The sequence below is a fragment of the Pogona vitticeps genome, chromosome 6 (genome assembly GCF_051106095.1).
Source record: "Pogona vitticeps strain Pit_001003342236 chromosome 6, PviZW2.1, whole genome shotgun sequence".
Taxonomy (NCBI): Eukaryota; Metazoa; Chordata; class Lepidosauria; order Squamata; family Agamidae; genus Pogona; species Pogona vitticeps.
Window position 1 is genome coordinate 72,006,367 of NC_135788.1, and position 14,746 is coordinate 72,021,112.

Below are 14,746 nucleotides of genomic sequence, written 5' to 3' on the forward strand. Positions count from 1 at the left end.
CTATGCCTCCGCATTAGCGATCCCGGAAAAGGGATCGCTATGCGGATTCGTTGTTATACGGTGCGCTTGTAATGCGAGGCACCACTGTACAATACAGTACTTTCTTCTTTCCATATAATTAATTGCCACCTTCTCTATCTATTTTAACCAGCTTAGCTCTATTAATATCTGTTCCTTCTCTCTCTGGCTCTCTGACTCTGACTAACTCCCTCCTGTCTGACTCTTGACTGATTGACTCCTGCTCTCAGGCTCTGCCTTTTAACCTCTCTAGTGGCCCCACCTCTCAACCACATCAGCATAAAACATGAATGATACATGATTTATTTAGCATAATAAGAGGTGAACACTACACCAGTGTTTGTTGATGTCCATGTGTTCCAGATTTCAAGCAATCATTGCCTGCAAAGGATTCTAAATAAATAAATAGCCTGCAAAGGATTCTAAATAAATAAATAAAGTATGTAAATGAACATTTTATTTCTGATTGTGTTAATTTATCCAATTATATTTGTGTTCCTGAAAGAAGGGGACTGTGTATGAAAATGGTTGCAATTCCTAAAAGTTTTATATGCTAATTTTGTTCAACCCGTTGAATTAAAGATGAAAGTCTTCACTTTAAGTGCATCTCGGTTGTTTCATTTCAAATGCCTTGTAGTGACATACAGAGGCAGAATTATGAAAATTGTTTCAGTGTCCAGTTTAATCTCAGTTTTTGAAATGTAACATATCAAGGACACGGACCTTAAAGTAGATAAAGATATGTAGTTTTTTAACATTAGAGTTTTCATTACTGATGGCATTTTCAGCCAGATGTCAGGAAGAACAGAGCAGTATCCAGACTTAGGTGCAACAGATGGTGATCAAACTTTGGGTAGTGTGCAGATGCTGAGAACAAGGTGGGCAGAGCCATTAATGAAAGTAACGCTAGCAAAGGAGCCTCCCTTTTTAATTTAATTACTGCTTGCATTAGGCATGTAGCTGTGCAATAGCTTCCCTGTTGTTTTTGTTCCTGAGTTCTTCCTGTGAGACATGCATAGATCTGATCACTTCAGTAGGAGGAGGGAGATGCAGCTCCGCTCTGCTTACACGGGGTATTCCATACCACTTGTTGAAAGGCTCTGTCATAACTTTTGAACTAGTGGACTCACTAGGCCACAAAAATTACAGCATTCTAGGTCTTGCAATAGCATATCACTGGATCCATATAACCACTCTCTGATGAGTTTAATCTCTTCAACCTTCCTCAGAGTCATCCCATATCTGCAACCTGCCCAGTAAATGTATCCTGTCCTGTGAAATATAAGTAGCATAGAGCCGTATGTGTCATTTTCCATAGTCCCAAGTACCAAAGGTTTGGCTACAATAAAATATTGAGAATGTGGTTGTCAGATTAAATTCATTATTTTCAAGGAAGTGTCAATTCCTTTGCATACTTCTTTTACTATAAATCTTTAGACCTGCCTAGATATCTCAGTCGTCTTCTCTATTTAAAGTCTGGCCTGTTTACCTAAATTACTTGCTCTTTTGGCCTAGGCTGCACAGTCGGTGCTGATTTCTCTGTTTGAACTCAATACCCCAGAGTTTACAATGTTGCTGGGTGCTTTACCAAAAACTTTTCAGGATGGTGCCACAAAGTTACTTCATAATCACCTCCGGAACACAGGAAATGGTGGCCAGGTATTTTCAGATTATTATTCTCATTAAAATATTTGAGGATTTAAAAACTATAATAAAGATTTAAAGCATGTTTGGTTAAAGACATGTATACATTTTATTATATTTAAGATGTTAATTATTTGTTAAGTTTTCAGAGATTATTTTTCTCAGGCAATGCCACAATGTCATATTTATGCATTTGCTTATTGATATAATAATAATAGAAGAATCTTTCATGTGGTTTTCTGAATAAAAGGCTCAACCACAGTATTAAGTATAATAAGGAAGAATATATATTTCAATTACAGGGTTCCATGGGAAGCCCTTTAACAAGGCCGGTTCCACGCTCACCAGCCAGTTGGTCTAGTCCCATCACTTCCCCAACCAATACATCACAAAATACTTTGTCACCAAGGTAAGATGCAGCTTAACTAAATGGATCCAAAGATTATACTTGGCAAACATAAGTATTTTAACCATCAGTAGAAGGAACTGATGCAGGCCAATCTCCTGGAAGGGGGAAATAAAGTAGAGAAGCTATTTTTGCCAGTTCCTCCTAACTTTTGCAGCCTCCAGCACTATATACTACATTTCAGGGTCCCCCTAACCAATCCTTTAGAATAGATTTTCTGCGGCTTAAAAAGCTATGGGAGGAGTGGAGAGGCAAAAATTATTCTCCCCCCGCCTGCTGCCATGCACAGGGTTATTAAATCTTCATAACTCTAGATCCAGATTATCATATCTTACTGATTTTATCTTAACAAAACAGAGTTTTCAACAAAAAGAAATGAATGACTAGCTGTTATCTAGATCAGTGGTTCTTAACCTTTGTTACTCAGATGCTTTTGAACTGCAACTCCCAGAAACCCCAGTCAGGACAGCTGGTGGTGAAGGCTTCTGGGAGTTGCAGTCCAAAACTCCTGAGTAACCCAAGGTTAAGAACCAGTAATCTAGATCAACTCCCAAGAATATTTTGAATTTAGCTTTCTGAAAAACTGTAGTGATAAAATGTTTAAATGCCAAATCCAGTACTGCCTACCTACATTCATCCTTTCCCCTCATATTTAGTATCCTCATTTTCTTTGAATTACCCATCACAATGTCCTCAGTGCATACCAGAATGCTTTATTCAATACTAATACTGTATTGTCTCATTGTATTAATTAAAGATTTGTTTCATATTCAGTGCCAGATTACTGCAGTCCCTCCTCAAATCTGTCATCTTCAGATACTATTTACAAATACAGTATAGTGGTACCTCGCAAGACGATTGCCTCGTGGGACAATCCGCAAGACGATTGGTTTTTGCAATTGCTGTTGTGCTTCGCAAGATGATGTTTTCTATGGACAATTTTCGCAAGACAATGATTTTTCCCCATTGGAACACATTAAATAGATTTCAGTGCATTCCAGTTGGGAACCGCGTTCTGCAAGACAATGTTTTCTATGGACAATTTTCGCAAGACAACGATTTTTCCCCATTGGAACACATTAAATAGATTTCAATGCATTTCAATGGGGAACCGCGTTTCACAAGACAATGTTTTCGCAAAACAACGTTTTTTGCGGAACAAATTAGCATTGTCTTGTGAGGCACCACTTTACTAAAAAGGATCACATGAGTCTTATAGGAAAAACATAAGCAACACAAAAACTCATTCAAAGCCGTAAGCTAGAACAATCCATTCAAAAACCCTACTAAGGCAGACAGTCTCTAATGGAAAGCTTGCCTGAAGAAAAAGGCCTTCATCTGTTTGCAGAAGAACAATAACAATGGAGCCATCCTAGATTCCTATGGGAGGTAGTTCCAGAGTCTTGGAGCAGCGACAGAGAAGGCGCTCTCCCATGTACCCACCAAACACCTGAAAGGTGGCACAACTATGAGAAAGGCTTCTCCTGATGATCTTAACACTCAGACAAGCTCATAAAGGGAGATAAGATCCCTGAGATAGCCTGGGAACAACCTGTTCAGGGCTTTATAGGTTGAAACCAACACTCTGAATTCTTTAGGAAGGAACTGTAACTCAGTAGCAGAGAATGGTTTGTGTGCAGAAGATCCAAGGTTAATCTCTTTTAAAAACTTAAATAACATGTAATGGGCAAAACACTTCTACGCTTCATGCCTTCAGTTACAGCTGCCAATCAGTGGAGACATTACTAGGCAAAATGGGCAAATACATTGATCCAGTACAAGGCAGTTTGCTGAGTTTCATTGTTTTTCATGTGAGAATTCACATAGAACAATACTAGTTGGTAAGCGAAACATGCTGTTAAAATAAAAATAGCTTCACCTTGATTGTTTCTGGTTTTTTACAGTGCATTTGATTATGATACAGAAAATATGAATTCAGAAGATATTTATAGTTCTCTCCGTGGAGTAACTGAAGCAATTCAGAACTTTAGCTTCCGCAGTCAGGAAGATATGAATGAACCTATGAAGCGAGATTCAAAAAAAGAGGATGTTGATGCAGTGAGTATTTCAGTTAGACTGAAAATAGAACAAAAGAATTGCATGTCCAAAAAGGGGGTAACCTTATTTATTCGTCATTTGTCTCATTTATACACAGCCTTTCTCCTGACTCAAGACAGCCCACAGTATTAACAAAAAATTAAAACACAATAAATTATACATTGAAACCAATTAAACTATAATGTTGTTGTTGTTGTTTAGTCATTAAGTCATGTCCTTCTCACTTTCTGCCATCACAGTTGTATCATCTGCATATCGGAGGTTGTTGATATTTCTTTCGGCAATCTTAATTCTGGTTTGGAATTCATCCAGTCCAGCCTTTCGCATGATGTATTCTGCATATAAGTTAAATAAGCAGGGAGACAATATACAGCCTTGTCATACTCCTTTCCCAATTTTGAACCAATCTGTTGTTCCTTATCCAGTTCTAACTGTTGCTTCCTGTCCCACATATAGATTTCTCAGGAGATAGATAAGGTGGTGAGGCACTCCCATTTCTTTAAGAACTTGCCATAGTTTTTTGTGGTTGACACAGTCAAAGGCTTTTGCATAGTCAATGAAGCAGATGTTTTTCTGGAACTGTCTGGCTTTCTCCATAATCCAGCGTGTGTTAGCAATTTGGTCTCTAGTTCCTCTGCCCCTTCGGAATCCAGCTTGTACTTCTGGGAGTTCTTGGTCCACATACTGATGAAACCTACCTTGGAGGATTTGGAGCATAACCTTGCTAGCATGTGAAATGAGTGCAATTGTACAGTAGTTGGACCATTCTTTGGCAGTGCCCTTCTTTGGGATTGGGATGTAGACTGATCTCTTCCAGTCCTCTGGCCACTGCTGAGTTTTTCAAACTTGCTGGGATGTTGAATGTACCACCTTAACAGCATAATCTGTTAAAATTTTTAATAGTTCAACTGGAATGCCATCACTCTACTGGCTTTGTTGTTAACCATGCTTTCTAAGGCCCACTTGACAAAATATTCTTTTAATATCTCCAATTTTCTTGAACAGATCTCTGATTTTTCCCTTTCTATTCTTTTCCTCTATATCTTTGTACTGTTCATTTAAGAAGGCCCTCTTGTCTCTCCTTGCTATTCTTTGGAAATCTGCATTCAGTTTTCTGTAAATCTCCCTATCTCCCTTGCATTGTATTTCCTTTCTCTTCTCTGCTATTTGTAAGGCCTCATTGGACAGCCACTTTGCTTTCTTCCATTTCCTTTTCTTTTGGATGGTTTTTGTTGCTGCCTCCTGTACAGTGTTACGAGCCTCCATCCATAGTTCTTCAGGCACTCTGTCCACCAAGTCTAGTTCCTTAAATCAGTTCTTCACTTCCACTGTGTATTCATAAGGGGTATGTTTTAGATCAGGCTTGTCCAACCCGCGGCCTGAGGGCCGCTTGCGGCCCAGGTCAGCTCATAATGCAGCCCAGTGCAATTTTTTATTTTTAAAGAAATTCCAAAGTTACAAGTTACACTGCCGGCGCTTGTGGCTGGAATGTGGCTGGGGCATGTCACAACAGTAGAGGGGGAGAGAGGGAAGGAAGGAAGGAGTGGGAGGGGAGGGGACAGGAGGACTGCGTGACTGCATTGTGCCGTCCTTGTCAATAGGTGGACCTCCTCCCGGCCCCATAAAGCTGCCAGAGTTGAAGCTGGCAGCCTCTGCCCTCTGAGATCGCAGCTGCCGGTAAGCGCGCTTGGAACGGGGCTGCAGAGGATGGCTAGGGCTGCCCCCCTCATGCAGCCCAAATCAAATGTATTTGCGGCCCAAACCAAATTTTCATCTTCTAATGTGGCCCAGGGAAGGTGAAAGGTTGGACACCCCTGGTTTAGATTATACCTGACTAGCCCAGTGGTTTTTCCTACTTTCTTTAGTTTAAGCTTGAGTTTTGGTATAAGAAACTGATGATCAGAGCCACAATCAGCTCCAGGTCTTGTTTTTGCTGACTGTATAGAGATTCTCCATCGTTGGCTGCAGAGAATATAATCAATCTGATTTCAGTATTGCCCATCTAGTGATGTCCAAGTGTAGAGTCGCCTCTTGTGTTGTTGAAAAGAGTGTTTGTGATGACCAGCTTGTTCTCTTGACAGAACTCTATTAGCCTTTGCCCTGCTTCGTTTTGAACTCCAAGGAAAAACATACCTGTTGTTCCTTTTATCTCTTGACTCCCTGCTGTAGCATTCCAGTCCCCTATAATGACAAGAACATCTTTCTTTGGTGTAAGTCCTAGAAGATGTTGTAAGTCTTCATAGAATTGGTCAGTTTCAGCATCTTCAGAATTGGTGGTTGGTGAATAAACTTGAATTACTGTGATATTGAAAGGTCCGCCTTGGATTCGTATTGAAATCATTCTATTATTTTTGAGATTGTATCCCAGTACAGCTTTTCCCACTCTTTTGTTGACTATGAGAGCTACTCCATTTCTCCTACGGGATTCTTGCCCACAGTAGTAGATATGATAATCGTCTGAATTGAATCCGCCCATTCCCATCCATTTTAGTTCATTGACACCCAGGATGTCAATGTTTATTCTTGCCATCTCCTGTTTGACCACACCCGGCTTACCAAGGTTCATAGATCTTACGTTCCAGGTTCCTATGCAGTATTTTTCTTTGCAGCATCAGACTTTCCTTTCGCCTCCAGGCACGTCCACAGCTGAGCATCCTTTCGGCTTTGGCCCAACCACTTCTTTAGCTCTGGAGCTACTTGTACTTCTGCTGTTCCTCAGTAGCATGCTGGACACCTTCTGACCTGAGGGGCTCATCTTCCAGCGTCATATCTTTTAGCCTTTTGTTTCTGTCCATGGAGTTTTCTTGGCAGGGATACTGGAGTGGCTTGCCAATTCCTGCTCCAGGTGGATTGCGTTTAGTCAGAACTCTCCGCTATGACCTATCTATCTTGGGTGTCCATGCACAGCATAGCCCATAGCTTCTCTGAATTACTGAAGCTCCTTCACCATGACAAGGTAGCAATGCATGAAGGGGAAACTATAATAGTAATTTAAAATGCATTGATTAACAACATTTAATCAATGTAACATTTAAACTTTGAAACAAACTTATCTAAAAACCAGCATTCAGGGACTCCGTTAAGGTTATTAAAAGCCTGCCTGAAGAGGTGGGTCTTTAACTGGCAGTGGCAAAATATAATGGAGGAAGTCAACTTAACCTCTCAAGTGGGAGATTCAACAACCTGGGAGCAGCTACAGAGATGTTTTTTTCTCATGGTCCCATAAAACATGGCTGCAATGGCAATGGGACTAATTGGAGATCCTTGTCTGATGATCTTAAGTACTTGGAAAGTTCATATGAGAATATACTGTTTGTCAGATAGCCTGGGCTCAAACTAAATGTTTTTTTTAGGAATAACCAGGGGTTGGAATTGTCCCTGGAAACAGACTTGTGGTCAGTGTAATTATTGTAGCAGTGGTATTATATGCTCCCTATAACTGGCCCCTGTCAATCTGGCAGCTGCATTTTGAACCATCTTCAAAGTCAGCACCACATAGAATGCATTACAGTAATCCAAGCAGGATGTAACTAAGGCATTGTTACTGTAGTCAAATCATACATCTCAAGAAACGGGCACAGCTGGTGCATCAGTTTCAACTGTGCACATGGACTCCTGACCACTACCAAATTCTGGGCATCCAGGCTGAGAGATGAATCCAGGAGCACACCTGAGCTGCAGATCTGGGTTTTCAGGGGTTGCTGAGTGGCCAGCATGTTGCTCTTTTGCTGGGGTGCATATTAAACCCCTTTTCACTTGAAACAACTCTGCAAGGTGACTTTGTGGAGACACAGTGCTGGCAGAGCAGAATCCTTTCCTCTGACATGACCCTATTTTATTGTTTTGAAGTCTTTGATCTTTATTAAGTTCATAGCATATTGTAGAGGATATAGAAAGTTATTATTTTATTGTACATTGTGCATAAACCACTGAAAGATTATAGTATTGTGCGTTTTTTTATCTCCTACTGGAGGTTGAATATTTGGAATATTTTGACTTCTATACAGGAGTATTATATATGTAAGAGTTATAAATAAATCTTGGTCTACTGTTTTTTAATATGTCTCTTTTTGTTTATTAGATTTGTAGTGGGTCTGGCATAGTAGATCTGCGAGCAGGAGGTGGAGCCAGTGATACAGGTCGAACAGCTCTTGACAACAAAACCTCACTACTCAACACAATGCCTCCTCATTCTTCCCCACGGTCACGTGATTATAATCCATACAACTACTCAGATAGTGTTGGTCCTTTTAATAAATCAGCTTTAAAAGAGGCCATGTTTGATGATGATGCAGACCAGTTTCCTGATGGTGAGTCTACTGTGCTGCAGACAATACTGGGAAAAGTATATCTGGAGGGATCAATAAAGGTGATGTGGAAAAAAAATAACCTAATCAAAAGAGATACAGATGTTAGACAAAATCCATGACATACCGAAACACAACTAGCACCTCAGTGATGAGTAGCAATTTGTCACCAAGACCTATACAATTTCCTTTATGTAAATATAACTCAGCAATAGAATTCGGGCCATCTTGAATTACTGTAAGCTAAATGAAATTCTGATACTTGCTACATTTACTTGAAAATACAGAAGAATTTATTCAAAATGCAGAAGGGTGAAACTGCATTGGTGTCTAAAAAGATTACACTAAATGTAAATGGAATCAGATCTTACATGTGTATATTCTAGAGTTGTTAGGCGTGTTTCCATCTAGATTTGTATTTATGTTGGTAACAGAACATTTTTCCTATTCAGAGCCTTTTTGGGGGAAAGGGCAATTAAGACTGTGTGAAATATAATGAAATGGAAGCATATGAATTCTACTTAGGCTGATTGAGGAAGAAGCCTGTGCCTCCTAACTTCCATAATAACCAAGGCCATTCATGCAGATGAAGTAATTGAGGAAAAGAATATAATTTACAGTAAAACATAAATAGGAAAATATCAGGTCAGGTTAGGTTTTCCATAACACATGCAGCCAAAAGAAAAAATAAGTTTGGGTAAAGATAATTTCCAATTAAAGAGGGAGGGCTCTTACCTTTCAATGATAAAAAAGCACTGCAATATTTTGCTGAGAAAATATTTTTAGGTAAAACACAGAATGTTTGCATTGTCTAAGCTTCTACAGAAAAGAGATTCGTAAGAACTAAATTCAGCTCATATTTTCATAGTTTGCATAAAAGTATATTCCCTCATTTTATTTTTATGGTATCTGTAGAATATCTGAAGAGGTCCTTGATTTTATAGAAATAATGGCATTTTTGGCCATCTGGCCAAAAGGAGGGCATTTACAGAGCTGCTACATTATCTTGGCGTCCTTTCACAGAATACCAGAGGACTAATGTAGTGTTTTGCTTTGCTTTGCTTTCTTTTTCTTCAGTGGGAGAGTGCTTCAGAGTGTTCTGGAAGCCTGAGCTCAGGCTGTATTTGGGTTCTGTTGTTTAATTAACTAAATAAATCACAAATAGAGAGAATGAAAATTTGCTTACTGATGAATTCTCTTGTTGGCAGCAGTCCAGGACTCATCCTACCTTGAGATAGTTCATCTTTCTTTAAATTTTTCACTTGGGGTCCCAGCAGTTTTGGGCCCTGCATCCCCATTGTAGTTAGGTGTATTTTGAAAGTTTTGGGTAGAGTGGATTATAGTTACATCACTAGTAACTGTCTCAAGGATTCAAAATTCCTCTAATTTGGGTCCCTGGCAATCTTTTTAAAAAGAACCTGAATTCTCATGAATAGATAACATCTAGAGGTATCAGCTACTCTGTCTCATAAGTAGTAATAAAATTTGCCAGTAAGTAAATAATCAATTTCCAAGATACGTCTCAAGTAAAATAAAATGCATATTGTTTGACTATTATAATAGTAGTATCACATCCTGGAATGCATTTTTTTGCTTTGCTTTTGTACCAAACACCCCACCAAAAAGTCATTTTTAATTCACAGTTTTTATTTATTCATACTTTCCTTTGGCATAGAACCACCCCTAGATCATTCAGACCTGGTAGCAGAGCTGCTAAAGGAATTATCAAATCATAATGAGAGAATTGAAGAAAGGAAGTCTGCTCTTTACGAACTAATGAAATTGACTCAAGAAGAGTCTGTTGGTGTTTGGGATGAGCACTTCAAAACAATTCTGCTTCTCTTACTTGAAACTCTTGGGGACAAAGAGGTAAGGCAGAAAATGGTAAAAAGGTAAAAATAGTTTTAGCTTTTTTACTTCCCTATTGCTTGTCTAGATTTGGGGAAAGATTGATATTAATGTTCTCCTGAAAGTAATCAATGGTTGAAATCCTGTTGCACAATTTTGCAAATGGCATAATTTTTGGAAGATAATTGCTGTAAATTAATAAATCTCAGTAAATATCAGTTGCATATACAGTTACACAATACTGCATCCAACAAACAATGCCTGTGGAAATTTCTTAACTTATGGCAGTTTGTGCCATTTGTGTAACTAAAAGTTATGCTGTTTGCATAACTGCAAAAAGATTTTAGCCAGCGTGTCAGCATTAACATTTCATGGTAGAAGATTAAAAAGAAACCAGACACGTCCCGTTTTCTTGGTACAGTCTCTTCGTACATACATGCAAACAGCTCGTGATGGCCTTCAGTTTAACAACCTATGCTAATCACTGTTGGAATAAGTTATTTTTTTAAATGCTGAGGTTGGTGTTCAGTGTTTTTATGGCATGGAAGGGAATTACACTTCTCCACTAGTAATGGTGAAGTCAGAATGTTTAGTAAAGACTTGTGACCATGCTCTGTATTTACACTGATATTAGATGTGCTCCTTTACTGCAAGCCTGTTAAAATATATTCTGATGTTAGCACCAGGTAAGTGTGCTATTCACTGCAGATGTTGTGCTGTGAGAAAAGATCTTTATGCACCCATTTTAAAAATAATAGTCAGAAATTGTTCTTATTTTCATAGATCCAGAAAAGAAGAAATTCTGGAAACATGGAACTAAGAGTATGAGTACCATAGGGAAGTTGTCCCAGCTTGGATTAGGCTCACCTGGGTTGATGGGACTTTGAATGGCATTTAGATTGAGTTTTCCACTCACCTGGAAGCATTCACTTTATCCTGGCAAGAGACCACATGCACTTCAAATGTTGAAATTTTTACCCTCTTCTGTCATTTGTACTAAGCCTCTTCCCTGTCCTTCCTTTATTCATCTGGGCATTTCCTTACATAATACTGAATTCCTTTAATATTTTGTAAAGTGCAGTGCTTATGTTAACTAGCGACGACAGCTAGATGGGGGAGCAATTTGGGCTTCTCCAACACAGTACTGCATCTGATAAAATAGTTTTTTAAAAAAAGTGTTGGAGCAGAAACAACAGGAGAGGGTGTTCTTTCTGTACATTGCCAGAGGAAGGTGGATTACCAGTGATGCTGTATTATGTATAATGCAAAAAAAGTGTTAATCTGCTGGGAACAAGGAAACTATTTTGGGTTTGCAGTAGATCACTTCTTAGAACTGCCCACAGCACTGTACAACCATCTTACCTGAAGGAGAAAACCTGAAGGAGCCCCTGCTAGTGAACCAAAAATGTTTGAACTGCTGGGGGGAAAGGCTGGGTTGGTTCTCCTTTGTGGTCTCTGTGAATACACACTAATGGGTTAATCTGTGTCTGAGCAAAGCAGCCTCAGAAGCTTCTATAGCTTTAAGCACTTGGTTCCAGGACCTCCCACGTAGGCTATATCACGGGCCCCCCCACCGGCACCCAGTGCCTCAGTTTCTTTTTTGTCCACCAAAAGCAGCTTAGTTAAGAACTTCGCATTTTTTTAAAAAATACTAATCCTTACCTTTCTCTTCTCTTGACCTCCCTGGCTTGATCTTTCTTCAGTAACTATGAGTAACCTGCATAAACAAATGGATAATTGTTAATTAGCCTCAATAAGAGGTTTGTTTATACAAGTTGTTTCTTCTGCCTGGGGCAAGAGCACTAGCCGGTGTTATGTATCTTTTGTAAGAGCTTTACAAAGCTGGCTTTGAAGCAGCGCCTCAGGGCTTTTCTCTGAGAAAAGTTTCTTTTGCCTTCTTAACAATAGCTCCATAAGGTGGGGAGGAGCTGCTTCCGAAGCCAAGGCAACAGGCTCGAGAGCAACAACAACTGGAGATATCCCGGCAACATACGGTAGCCCTAGCTTTCCCCTTGGGAAAAGAAAAGGGGCCCCTGCAGCTCCCACCGCCATCCCCACCTGTCAGCGATATTCCTGACTGGGGTAGCACCTCTTTGGAGGTTGATGAATTGGTGCAAAACAGCCCGACGCCAGCAGAGGCTCATAGGAAAAGGATTCATAGAAGCCGACCCAATTGAGGGAACCCTGTGGCCATCCGGCGTACTCGAGAAGTTTTCCCTGCTCTTCAGTGGGGTCCTATCATGCTGACAAGTTCAGTGAGATCCGTCCTTTTATCCAGTGCCCTACTATACCGACTCATATTTTCAGTATTGGAGCTATGAGCCTTATCCACCACCCTTTCTGCCACCACCAGCCCCCCACTCTACCTGGCACCATTTTGAGCCACGAGCTAAGGAATGCCATGTGCCTCCACCAACACCTTGAAGGAATAGTGCTCCCTCGAACTCAGCTCCGGCGGTGGGAACAAAGTGTCCGCAGGTTTGACTGAACCCCCAGTTAACCCATTCAGCCTTCTCCGCCCTGGCGGCTGATCTCGAGACTGATCTTGGTCGGGTTCACACGAAGGAAGACTTCTCCCCAAATCGTCGGAAGGACTTAGCTTGTTTGGATTGGGATTCACAAGAGTCAGAAGGGGAGGATGATTTTCCAACCAATCTTCCTATACCCATGTCAAGGAAGACAGATAAGGTATTTGAGGACATTGCGCAGGACCAGCCTCTACCCGTTTGTCTTAGATTCATCCCTTCCTTTTCTGAACTTATGAGGAATGCTTGGGCTAGGCCCTCTACTACTTATCAAAAAGGAGAGTTGAGATTTTATATAAGCTTTCTGGGACCGATGCTGTTTCCCTCTTCTGAACTCATTCCTAGTGGACAGCATGCAAAACAGAGCTCGGAATCATTCAAATGCTTTCCCCTTCAATAAGGAAGTTCGTAAATTGGACATCTTTGGTCGGCGATTTTTATCTCTGGCCTCCTGTGTCCTTTGTGTAGCCAATTACTCCACTGCCATGGGTGCTTATCATCGTCACTTATGGAATTTGGCACTGCCAATTCTCCAGGCAGCTCCTCAGCACCTTCGCAGCCAGGGCCTCTCATATCACCAGGGGGCAATGAAGCTGACACATCGCAAGCCCATTGCTGCTCGTCATGCCTTGGAAGGAGCATCCAAAGAACTGGCCGCTGCCATCTCTTTATGGCGGCATGCTTGGCTAAGATCTTCCAGTATATCAGAAGATGTGAGGGCACGGGTCAAGGACCTGCCATTGATGGAGTAGGGCTTTTTGATCAGAAAACTGATGATATTCTTGATAACCTGCTCTAGCTCCAGGAGATGGCATGGTCATTTGCAACGCAACAGCCTTGCCCAAAGAGTACCTGGAGACGCTCCTACCAGCCTAGAGCATCCCAGGAATGTCAAAGGTCCCAACCCCAAGGTTACCAACCGCCACCCCCTAGGCAAGTAGGGAGGCAGCGCCCTGGCCAACAAAACCACAGGCAGCACTACCAAGCAGTCTCTGTAATGCACCTGACTTCTGTGTTATTGACCAATCAGTCCATTTGACCCCTTTTCTTTCCAATTGGTGTTCCTTCATGTCTGACACTTGGGTACTCTCTATCATAGCTACCGGCTATACCGTTGAATTTGATTTATCCCCTGTCACAGGCCACTTTAAGGCCACTCCCCTTCCCCTTTGGAAGATGAAATTCTGGCCTGTTACGAAAATATGCCATTGTTCCTTGGCACCATCCCCAAAAAGGATGGAGGCCTCCGACCCATCCTTGACCTTAGAGGCCTGAATTCTTTCATTACTCCACAAAGATTCCGTATGGTTTCTCTGGACTCTGTTATTCACATGTGACATCCAGGGGATTAGTTTACTGTGTTTGACCTGAAAGATGCTTATTTCATGCTAGCATCTGGTCAGACCATCTATGCTTTCTCATGTTTTCAGTTGGAGGAATCACTGTTTACCCCATGTTTGAATAACTGGCTCCTGGTCGTTGTGTCCAAATCACAAGCTTGTAAATACACGTCCTTGACCCTGTCTCTTTTGTCAGCATTAGGACTAAAGGTCAATATAGAGAAGTCAACTTTGCAACCTACACAACGTGTAAATTAAATTGGTGCGACTTTGGACATTTTCATGGGGCAAGCTATTCTCCCTGACAACAAAATAGTGAAAAATGCATGGTTTGTTATGCTCCTTTTCCTCAGACACTTGGATCCCTTTCTACAGGTTCAGCAACTTCTGGGGCTGATGGCATCTACCACAGCTGTGGTACAGCATGTTCGACTGAAGATGCGGTCCCTTCAAGCCTGGTACAGTGGGGTCTCGACTTACAAACAGCCCTACTTGCGAACAATTCAACTTACGAACCCGCCCAATAGGGAAATACGAACCTGACATACGAACTTCCCTCGAGTTACCAAAAGGAAAAAAGTGTCCCCTCCCTTTAGAGGC

At 40.9% G+C, this 14,746-nt stretch overlaps 1 protein-coding gene across 50 annotated transcripts in view; it reads left to right on the forward strand.

Annotated features, from left to right (window-relative positions):
* Positions 1–14,746, forward strand: part of CLASP2 (cytoplasmic linker associated protein 2) — a 212,545-nt gene that overhangs the window by 173,770 nt on the left and 24,029 nt on the right. For all 50 annotated transcript variants that reach the window (XM_078377537.1, XM_078377543.1, XM_078377539.1 and 47 more), the window contains 5 exons: positions 1,534–1,677; positions 1,965–2,071; positions 3,973–4,126; positions 8,208–8,436; positions 10,109–10,302. In XM_078377537.1, coding sequence (XP_078233663.1) covers positions 1,534–1,677; positions 1,965–2,071; positions 3,973–4,126; positions 8,208–8,436; positions 10,109–10,302 — 828 coding nt within the window. The remainder of the gene's footprint in view (positions 1–1,533; positions 1,678–1,964; positions 2,072–3,972; positions 4,127–8,207; positions 8,437–10,108; positions 10,303–14,746) is intronic.